Raw genomic sequence first — 12,298 nt, forward strand, 5'->3', positions numbered from 1 at the left:
AAAATGCTATAGGCATTACGGGAGCTCATCATAGAGATGCCTTATGGAACATACCAGGATGGTGGGTATTCCATTGATAAACAGCACATGGAGGAGGTATGCTTTGTGACTTACTCTGTGAAAACGATATGTAAGGTTGGTTCAACAATGATCAACTCCACTGCTTGCGAGGAAAAACAGACAAACAAATAGTTTGGTTGATCATTATTGAACCAACGCTGCAGGTTAAATATACCTATAGCGTATTAACTACGTTAACAGTGTATGTATCCACAGATATTGGAACACATCTGTGATGTATCACGCTATCATTACAATTAATCATCATATTATTTAATATTAATCATGTTAATGATCACTAAACAGTAGATGCATCACATTCATCACCCGAGACAAACATAAAATCATGTTTTATGACATTTCATCAGGGCCGTCGCTTGTGGGGGTGTTACACCCCCATTGAAAGATCATTGTCGGCAAAAACGCATTTTGGCTGCGAATCACGTGTCCGTCGGCAAACTGCAATGCGTCCGAAATTTTCGACGCGGGCGGACAACAATTTCACAAATTCTGCGGAGACAAAATTTGGTTAAAAAAATGTCACAAATTCTGCCGGCACAAAAGGCAGTACACGCCCCATTCAGACTGTTCTAGCTACGCCCTTTTGTATTTTCCTTTCAATATCTATCAGTTCATTACTTTATCATGAAGAAAAGGTGCCGTTTCCTTTAATGACATAATTGTTTGACCCACGAAAATTGAGGAGTGACTTTGTTTTCAATAGTATGTTTAAAGAACAAGAAATCTCAGAATAAATTGCAAAACAAACACAATATGTCTGTGTCGTTATCCTAAGGGTGTAAAATGATTGGAACCAGTCGAGCTTATGACGATTATATTTATCTTGACTCCCTAACTGACTACAATATTAATATTTGTCATTTTTATGCTTATATATCATCCAATTCATTTCACCTATTGAGCAATTGACAGAAAAGCCTAGAGTTCTGTCCATGTGTGGACAAAACCACAGAAAACTGAACCAATTTTTTCAGTCAACCTAAACTCTGGTGGGTTGGAACATGGTTGGAAGCACCGTTTATTTTTATTGACTTTTTTCAATATCCCAAAATGCACCTTTGCGGGTACTCGCGGTAGCGATTTCTCATATCTGCGTTCGAACGCCGGTTTTATGCATCACATTGAAACTTGTGCTTTGAGATGATACTAAACGCCTTCTGAAATAGTGCATTATGGGATATAAGGAAAAAGGTCTAATGTTTTCGTCTGCAGACTTTGCAAATTTTTCACCCTGCAATGGCCTGCATCACAAAGTGTAGAAGTAATTCACCTTTTCGGTAAATCCCATAAGCCTTTGCGAGTACACCTGAGAACTCGTCATTTGACGTCATGCCGACTTGCAATGCGCAGTAATGATTTCCGATAAACGATGTGCGCATCGGCGCAGATCGGCGTGACGTCAAATGACGAGTTCTCAGGTGTACTCGCAAAGGCTTATGGGATTTACTAAAAAGGTGAATTGTGAATGTATACATTTATCGAGACACGTCCCGAATTATTTAGATACTAACTACGTTATTTCATTAACATGATTAAGAGATAATAAGTTAGATGAGTTTAATGAGTTCGTTTGAGGCATTGTTCTAAAGGGATCTCAAATTCATAGGATAGTGCTTGAGGCTTAAGTCAGATCTTGTTTGTATCTTCTTAATCTAAGTTTAATAGTTTATATTAGGTCTAGACATCGCATTAACTTGGATCCTGGTCTGTTCATCCAAATCTTTATCACGTGACCAAATACGGAATATATCACAAATTTTAGCCGACTAGGACAAGATTGATGTTATTGCCCAGACATCACACATTTAGATAATTAGGTTACTAACGTTTTATTTATAACACGACAAACCCATTTCCAATATATATACCCACCACATAAACCACACGCGCCTACAATTTTATTTGCGCAAATGGGACTACTGAAATAGTATAAATGAAGGAAGACATAGCTGTTGGGCACGTGACTTTTCTAGTTTTGTCCTACATTTCGGAGAATCAGAATGAGATGTTGTTAGCTTCAAAGGCGAGTTATTCGGACTGACAGCGCTGATTGCTACTTAGACTTAGACTTATTTGCATTAAAACCACGTGTTTTGAACTTTTGTCCAATGAGGATGCATGTTTGATAAAGTTAATTGTAGTTCGACTCTCCCCATCAGAGTAACGACAAAACTGATGATCAAGGTTGTCAAACGCTCTCTCATAACCCACAATACCTATAGGCAGATTTTGAAGCGACATTCCCCAAATTGCCTTTTCAAAAATGTGTATGGTCTGATGTTCTGAATTATGCACTAGAAACCCTGATTGGTTTGTTTTCATGTGAGGCAACAAACCGATGGGTCTGTTATCGTCTATCGATATCAACTCCTGAAGGAAATCCCGGGAGAAATTCGGATCCTACACCCCAAGATTAAATTTGCAACCAGTCCAAAATATATTTCTTCTACCAACGGGTCGAACTTACATATAGCACATGCCAAACGCAGATGTCAAAAGTAGGCCAACACGAATAAATGCGGTTTTGCATATCGAATGCGGAAATGGTGCACATGTAGGTGCAATTATAGGGAGTTTTGTACAGTTTTATCATCCAATCGGGGGCGGGGCTCATCCTCTCACACTTAGTTATAGTTTGACACTATTAATTTTGGTCACAAAACTTTAATAGACTTACGATACAATACGTGTTTACAGAGTTGTGATACTTTTGGAAGTGAAGTTTATACAGTTGTTTAGGTCTGCGACAATTGACATCGGCACAATCGTCGCGTCCAATACAGCCATATTAATACACAGAGCGAATTTTAGTAGATATCGTCGCAGATATAACACATCGTAGCGATTTTGTGAAAGAAGACTCGACTCGCAGAGAGAACTGATCACCAGGCATCTCTTTACCGACGCACGTTTTTGAATCGCCAACTTTATGACTTCTCCTGATTTTGTGCAACGACAGCATGCAGCAGCATCTGTTATGCAACATGACGTGGAGCATAGCTCTAGCTCATTAACTCAACTTCAAGTAAACCTACAATGTCAACAGGACGGTTCTTCACCTCGTCACATTACCCCCTCGCATCGGCAATGCCGTCCCCACACCATTCACCCGCTCTTCGGCCACATACCAACTGTCCTTTTGTCAGACTCTGGACTTGATAAAAATGAATTTCATAACAATGGTGGGAATACACAGCAGCCTGAACATAGTTGTAGAGCTCATTCGATACCGAGTCACGTGATTCAGCAGTATGTTGAATATACTGAAGATAATGAAGAGCATAGCGATGAAGATGACGATTATGACTCTTCGGATCTTGATGATGATTTTAGTGAGGTACATGGGGAGGATGTTTAGCATGCGATGGCAATAATTTTTGGCTTATTGTAGTAATTGTTACGATCACGTATAATTAGGAGTAATGAAGATCAAATTTAATTATCACCAACATGTCTTCAAGCAAGCCTAAATGTGTAACTCGGCAGGAAAATATACTACCTTTATAGCCACTTACTGATCAACTAGCATAAAGTATCATCTTCATACAAGATAGTTACCCCGGAGTAGATATTATACATTACATATGGTTAGGGATGAAATCAAAACTCGACCGGTGGTTGAACGGCGGTTCCGTCCGGTTTCCATTGTTTAGAATAGAGTTTTGATTTCATCCCTTATAATTAGATGAAATCATGTCGTATACACATTTTATTTCATCTATCGCCATTCTTCCAGCATCGAGGTGCTCCAAGCAAGTATAGCTTTTCTGGTAGTTCGTAAGTTTTAGCTATACAACACATCATGTAGTTCATTCCCATCAACATGTATAGCAGTAGTAGACCGTTCCATCAATAAGTATCAGCACGTGCGCAAAATCGTCACTTAGCGTATCAAATTATATAAGAAACTGCTCTAGCTTATCAATGACTATCTGTTCCATTAACGTATCATCAATAAACATTAGAACAATCTTGTCTTACTTTTTCACGACAGATGGATTTCAAATTAAAGTATGTGGTAAACCAGATAATTTAGCAAAGTTGACGGTTTCTATTTTCAAGGCAGATCGACACTGCTTTTAAAACAAGAATATATTATAGATAAATTGGATTGATTACTAAAAAATATTCAGTTAACGGCAAAAAAGTATTAAAAATCAGACACCTAAAACAAGGAGATTTAATTATCTTTGGTTTTTAGGTACCTGCTCCAAACATATCAAACTAAAACCGTCAGACTCCATTGCTGTATACCAATAAAAAAAATATTGAGAAAGTGTCCTAAAAGAGCGCGAAAGGATGCGGTTAAGGGTTAAGAAAGTGACGAACAGCTTCACTGGTTTACATATTTCTAGCGCATATCATGGTGGAAATCCAAAGTATAGTATGATCTTCACTTACAGATTTGTAGAAAGCATACCGTAAAACCTCGTCTATAAGCATATAGAGTGCTTCGGATGAAAGCTAAATTAATCCAGGTGCCATTATGGAGTTTGAGCAAATAAATTACAGATCAAAGCATATTCAAACAAGTATTATTGTAAGACCAATATATTGTATTGGCATATTTCCGCGTGTTCTCGTCTTAATATAGCTTTCATCAAAAACACTATGCTTGTAGACGAGGTTTTACGGTATTTTATCACCATTATGGAATCATGGTAATGAAGAATGTCCACCTTCCATTACACAACTTCTTTAATCAGATATCCATTCGAAACTTAACTGGTACACTCTATATAGTCGTATTCATTCATCATGTTTATGTAATGTATAAATGAGACAATAACTTACTGGGTTTCCAAACATTGAGTTTCGTGACACACAAAATCCTTTCTTCTGCCGAATATGATATTGATGCAATGACTTTTGGAAGCAGCCTCTGAGTCCAGTGGGATGAAACAAATGTTTGATTCTGCAATATCAAAAGAAACCACTTTTTGCATGAGATGAAACTGCTGCAAATGTCAAGATTATCTCGTGTTATAGCTCCGTGTGTTTGTTGCCCACATTTTAATTACGCTCACCCTGACATGATCTACTTAATGGTTTTCTCATCGTTTCTTCGTTTCCCAGCAACTCTTAAGTCCCTTTTATCTAAACAGAGTCACATATTGTGTATTTATTTTTGATAAGGCTGTAAATGACTCGTAGGAGTACGGTTAAACCATGATTAAACCAAGAAACAACATCACCTCATTTTGAGTTTATAGATAAATAATTGAATACCTGAGTGCAAGAAGACCGTAAGCCCACTTGGCCCCTCAACATGTAGGCTACATACGCTAAAGTTACGTTAGGGCTTGATAATGTGTAATACTTGTTCCGGGGTCAAAACCTCATGAAAGGTTGTGAAAGATCTGTTTTGGCCCCTGAACATGTATTAAACATTATCAAACTATAAGTAAGAAATTATACGCGGCTTTAGTGTATACAATCATGTTGAGGGGCCAAGTGGGCTTACGGTCTTCTTGCGCTCAGGTCTTCAATTGTGGAATACTTGGGAATTTATTAGTCTCCATTCAAGTCTTCAATTTCGCTTAAGGCCCTACACTTTATTAAATTAAGATTTAATTACAGTCTATACCGAGAAATGAATGAATCAGTGGGTGTGAGTGGTGTTCGACAATCTATACTCATAGTTTAAAACAAGATTTGTCCTTATTTAGATTGGAACAATTTTAGCTTACAACCCGAAGGCAAAAATCTTTTGGGCATGCTTGATCGCCCACTCATGCATAATATAGTGCTCGTGACATCACCATACGTGGTCGCATATAATTTTTTGAAGTTCACCATCTTCATTCATTCAAAAATGTTGGAAATACCGTACACAAATTATATCTCACAAGAGCTTTCTCATTTCTACATGTATTTTCAGAGCAAAGTGGACAAAAAATATTTTCCTCAACTCTCGCTACCACTAAGTCACATAGAATCTCATTATGATGTTGTCGTTATTGGATCTGGATATGGAGGGTCCATCGCGGCCAGTCGGAGCGCCAGGGCAGGTCAGAAGGTATGCGTCTTGGAGAGAGGAAAAGAATGGCGTCCTGGAGATTTCCCGGAGCGTGAGACAGAAACCATTGGAGAAATACAGATGACGCACAATAATCAAAAATCAGTATATGGTAAGTTGTATAATTAGTTTCGAAACTATTGATAATAACTACATCTGGTGTTTTGATATCTGATATTTTATGTTAAATATCTTACATATTTTATGTGGAGGCCTATATATTAGATCGTACTAAATATATTGCATCTTCAATGCGCTATCGAAGGCGCTTTAACCGGGAGCTTTTGTCAATGCGACGTTCTTTTTGACAGTTGTATAAGGTCGCTCGTGATCAATATCTTTCATTAATTTTTGTCCCAAAGATCCATGTGACATGTCATTCTCCGGAATCATGGACAAATAGTTTATAAAAAGAGTTAATTTTTTTCAAAATATATAGGACGAAATTGGCATAGTCCACTTTTCGAAGATCATTGAAAGTTCTCTACCCTTGTAATGTTTCTGGCTCCGAAAAACTTATGACAATCAAGTTTCTTCACCCAGTGTTTCTTGGTTCGAAACACTTCGCAATCAAGTTTTTTCACCTTTCAGTATATCTAGGTTTATGAGCCAAGGTCTGAAAGGAAAGGAAGCGAAAAGACCTTCCTTATCAACAAAGTATCTTCCTATCTGAATGCTAAAAGTAATAAACATTAAACTATTCTAGTTTCATATATTAGCTGTATTGAAGGACAATGTCTAATTGTAGTTAGCATTATGCTAATAATAATAAGTAATGTTTCTAAATTTGACTACATTCCAAGACAAATTAAATTCTTCATAGTTTTCATCCCGACTCGTGTCAAACTTGACACCATTGAGTCAAGTTCGACTAGAACGGACGGTGAGATGATCTTCTTCTATAAGTACTAGGAATCTAAAAATGTCTTAATGATATAGGCCTATTAAAATGTCTTCATGTTCTGCGTACTAGCCATAGACTTCAACATAAAAAAATCCCAGGGTTTGAGGTATTTTCTCAAAATATCAAGAACAAGGGCCACCAAACCAACATTAGGCTTGCCAATTCCAAATATGGTCATGAAAATTATGAAATTTTTGAACAAAAAAAATTGAAACTTGTCGTCTGCAGTTGACACCAGCGCGGAGAGAGTTAAATTAATTATTAATAAATCATATCATGTTTATGCTATATGCAAAACAAAACAATTTTGTGTTTGTTTTATTTATTTATTTATTTATTTATTTATTTATTTATTTATTTATTTATTTATTTATTTACTTATTTTTATTTTTTTGTGTTTTTTTTTTCCTGCAATTATGTATATGACTACAGGATTTACGTAAATAATAACCATGACCATGTTCTTTCAAGCAAAGTTTCGCACACTTACATTGTATAATCTTCATTGAGTATGTCTAATTATTTCTTGGAAACATTCTAAACAGGTGAAATTCGTCACTAAAATCTTGATTATAAGCTAATTAACACTGCTTAATTAGATATAGTGATTTAAGAGCGAGCGAAGCGCAAAGAAACCTAGATAATATATAGCTCTTGGCAAATGCGTGGGATATCCCACACATTACATTGTTTTCCTGATCGTAAGTAGGTTTGTTAAAACCCAATCAAAACAAAATCAGTATAAATTACAGACCACACTTTCTGATGAGTTGAATAAATTTGTGATGAAAAGTAAATATTATGTATGTATTTATTACATATGCAAAAAGCACGTGCAGCCAGAGTAGTGCTGGAAGAATAATAAATTAAAGAGAGCCGTACATTATACAAAACAAACGAAATATATAGGCCCCTATATTACATAATATACATTTACGTATATTTATTGAACATAATATACATTTATATATATTTATTTAACATAATATACATTTATTTATTTATTTATTTATTGTTGTTTTTATTATAATATGTAATTTATTATTATTATTATTATTAATATTATTGTTATTATTATTATTGTTATTATTATTATTATTATTATTATTATTATTATTATTATTATTTATATCATCTCATAAGTCTCACACATGTGGACAATAACATCTGTAACTATAAACATTTCATATAAACATAATGACCGCTAAATATTCTTGTGGTTGGCACTAAAGTTCATCCAGAGTAGCCTCAACTTTGGATCACCCTACCATTTTTGAATAACATTCAACGTGTTCAGTCAGATGTTACAGTGGGTGTGATTAAAACTTTTAATTAAGAGTTCATACAGGTCAGGTGATTCATTAACTATACCGTAAAAATTCGTTAATAAGCATCATTGTTATCATCAATTATCTCATTCTAATCATACCGTAAAAATTCGTCAATAAGCATATTTGCCTTTAGCGAGTTGCTCGGACAAGAACGAATTTTTAACTGTTTTGCTTTTACTTTATAAAATAAATATCTGTGTAGCCCAAAAATGAAAAACAACCCACGTGTATCGATGATTAATATCACCATGGAAATGGTAAACAACATGCTCTATGGAATTAGACCAAAATAGTAACAATTTTATATGTGAAAAAAATCTGAAATCGATTTACTTCTAAGGTGTTGCACCGTTTTAAATATGATGTGAAATTAATGTCCAGATACCCACACATTCGCAAGAAATTGCAGACACGAATTAAGCTTTTAAATGAGAGGAATGATGGCGTGTTTGTTATGTGTCAGCTGAAACAATAGATCGCGGAAAACGAAAAATATAAACTGAAAAAACAACCAAATTTGAATTATTTTTAAACCTTCTTAACGCGATCACGAGAGTCAACATTGTCAATAGAGCAGGGTGGATCTTCTTTACTAATCCAATATAGTTTCAAACTTGTGTTAAGGCAGCGAACGTTAATAGCATTGAGCGTAAAAAGTCGGGAATGCCGATAAAAAACGTGCTTTCTCGTCATGAACCAGATAAAATAATTGATTAGAACGATCTAATAGACGACACGAGAACATGAGGTGTAAGTAGTCAAAGTCGTGGACTGAATTTGAACAACATTATAACGTTTTTACGTCAACCATTTTGAGTGGACACATAATTTGTACATATATTGCTCAATATTATGAAATGTCAGCGGGGGTTGCGTAATTATTTCGGCAAGCCACTTTCAAGCCAAATATGGGCATAAAGATGACCAAAAGTTCATACACCAGGGACCTTGTTTATATTAATTAATTAATATATTTAATGACAGGGTGATGATGGTCATGATGATGATGATGATGATGATGATGATGATGATGATGATAGACCCTACTTTTCAATATAAAAGTAAAAAAACAACATAAAACCAGGCATGAGAATTTTCATGCTTAAACCTGAATTCAGGCTTTTTTGTTGTACAAATTTCCGCACTTTCTTTTAATTTCAGCACGTTTTTGGCATTTTTAGCCCAATTTCACGCACCTTTTCAGGCTTTTTAAACACTTCATGTTTTTTCATGGATGATCATTCTCATCACGAATATATTGGAATGAAAAACAAGATAGTGTCTTTCCCATCTGACAGGAACGGAAGATGCCCACGTCCGGGCTAACATCATACGGAAGTTATGTACTTTTGGGGTGTATATCTACCTGTCAATAATATTGAACTTATCTTAACCTGGTAATTTATATATAAACTTTCTTTTGAATTACACCTTTCATTAAAATCGAATGATCAATTAATAAGTGGCCGCAAAAATGACGTTTTGATCAAATTTTTGTGGTTACAGAATTCGAGGCAGCATAAGAATAAGAGATTATAATTTAATACTCTGGAACATTCGATATGTCAAAATATACAGTCGTTTTATACCACAATATTTGTTATTGGTTGCGGTGAATAAGTTACAGTTATGCGATTGACAAAAACCAATAATCTTTAGATAGATTATATGTACATATGCCTTTCCTCTTTCCGCTAGTGGCGCAGATCTGTAGTTGTGGCAAAAACCCGTAGGAGGAATCAGCCGTATCCTATTATTTTTGAAGAGCTATACAATGCTCGAAGTTTGAAGCTACTTCCATGTTTTGAGCGCTCTTACACATATCACTTCCTTTCCTAAGTGGTCAGCGATCTTTTTCCTAGACCTTAGTAAATATTTAAAACTTTAATTAATTTCAAATTCTTTGGACAAAATGTGTGCATTGCTGGTTTATTCCTAGACCTAAGCAAAGCGTTTGATTATTGATCAACTTGATAATAAAAACGATATAAGTGGAACCGCGGATTCAAAATTTTATATTTAGATATTACCAGAAACTAGTTTTTTTGTTTTCAACCAAGATTCTTAGATAACATCCTCAGTTAGTTGCAGTGTATTAGCATTTTAGCATTTACGGTAAAATTGCTTTTTTGTAATCGGCAAGCGTGTACGTCTTCGTTTTAAATTTGCACATGCATTTTGTTCATATTCATCATTCATAACTTGTCATCTTCAGCGTTGACACTTGTTGTCAGCGTTGACACTTGTTGTAAGTGTATCAATTAAACATGATTAAACCTCAGAGAGTAGTATCTCAGATTTAACAAGGAAGTAAGAAAACACCTACCCACTCAATATTGATAAAATTGAAGTTTCTTAGTAAGAGTGAAAATAAGCACGTATTTTCACGCGCTCTCGCTTGTTGACAGCGCAAATTGAATTCCATTATACAGCTTTAACGGTGAGCATCACAGTTTAACTAAACATTTTCTTAAGAATTAAAACTATGTTGAAGAACAAAAACCCGTGTTGATTGCAGCAATCTGTCAATATAAAGCAATGACGTCTAGCGTAGGTAGAGAAAGAAGTAGTAACTTTTAACATGATGCTCTGCATGCTAGCCATAGACTTCAACATAAAAAGTTTTGAAATATTTTCTCAAAATATCAAGAGATATCTTAAGAACCACTGTACCAATACTAGGCTTGTTTGTACTCATTTTAATACATTTTTCATGCTGATTCCAAATATGGTCATGGAAATTAACATTTCTGAAATTTTTGAATTTTTAAAGCAAAATTTAAAACTTGTCGTCTGCAGTCGACACCCGCGTTGAGGGAGTTAAATGAAAGATAGATCTAGATTGGAATATAGTGTATGTAAGAATTCAATACTACTTTTATTTATACTAGCACCTTTTCTCCAGACGTCGTGTAATTGTGTATTACACTCGTTTAAGGGCAGAGTAATGGGAGAGAACATGGACCTTTTCGAGCTTCATTATTTCTGAATTGTATGTTCAAAGTATATAAAACTATACATTTTTGGAAAGGAAATGAGTCAAGGAATCCCATGGTGACGTCAGATTTGTTCAAAAATCTCAAGTTTTTGAAAAAGTCACAAAAATTCACTTTTTACCCCAATTTTTTTGTGACAACTTAGAAAAAAATCCGTTCGGAGTAAAACAAATTCAGTTACCTTTTCATGAAGAAGAGACATGAACTTAGGGAAGGTTTTTTTATTTTTTTGAAATTCGTCTCTTTTTTCGAAATATTGAAAAAAACATGTGAAAAAAGCCATTTTGTCACTCTATCAAGCTAAAAATTACACATAATGGTGTATATTTTTGTTTAAAACAAATATTTTGAAAAAATGAAAAAACCTTCCCTAGACTTTGATGTACTCTAAAGGATAGTGCAACAAGTTTACCCTTTGCTTGCATATTTTTCGAGTTATCTTGTCACAAAAATCGCGCAATATTGTCAAAAGTGAACCCTGAGAAATCGACGTTTTAGTAAAAAAATGTCAAAATTATGCACAAAACGTCCTTAAATTTTAAAACGGTAAGACTTTCACACTTGTAAAAGCTGTATCTGGTGCATGGTCTAAATATGCATCTTTTTACACCAATGAATCTATAATCTCTGCTTTCAGTGCGCCAAAATTCAAAATAATTAAAAAATCTAGGGTACCTGCAGGTAATATGGGACCATTAAGGACGTTTAGCTTATTTGCATAAAAACTAAAGAAGATATGCCCACAAGAGATTGTTATGATGAACAACCTGTCCTTTAAGATTAATAAAACAGGCAATGTTACCTTGTTTTTATGTTTGTTTGGACGCTATGACGTCATCGTCAAGTGTCCCATATTACCTGCATGTGCAGGTAATATGGGACACTGTGTTATCTCTATGGTGAAAATCAAAAAGTTCAGAAAATCACTCTTTTGTTCTAAAAACATTTTTGTTACATGATTTTGAAT

The 12,298-nt window shown here is 34.9% G+C and overlaps 1 protein-coding gene across 1 annotated transcript in view; it reads left to right on the forward strand.

Moving 5' to 3' along the window:
* Window positions 1-12,298, forward strand: part of LOC140141168 (uncharacterized) — a 41,721-nt gene that overhangs the window by 8,900 nt on the left and 20,523 nt on the right. Inside the window, exon 3 of the mRNA XM_072162961.1 lies at window positions 5,963-6,212. Within this exon, the coding sequence (XP_072019062.1) occupies window positions 5,963-6,212 (250 nt within the window). The remainder of the gene's footprint in view (window positions 1-5,962; window positions 6,213-12,298) is intronic.

The sequence above is a fragment of the Amphiura filiformis genome, chromosome 19 (assembly GCF_039555335.1).
Source record: "Amphiura filiformis chromosome 19, Afil_fr2py, whole genome shotgun sequence".
In the NCBI taxonomy this organism is placed as follows: domain Eukaryota; kingdom Metazoa; phylum Echinodermata; class Ophiuroidea; order Amphilepidida; family Amphiuridae; genus Amphiura; species Amphiura filiformis.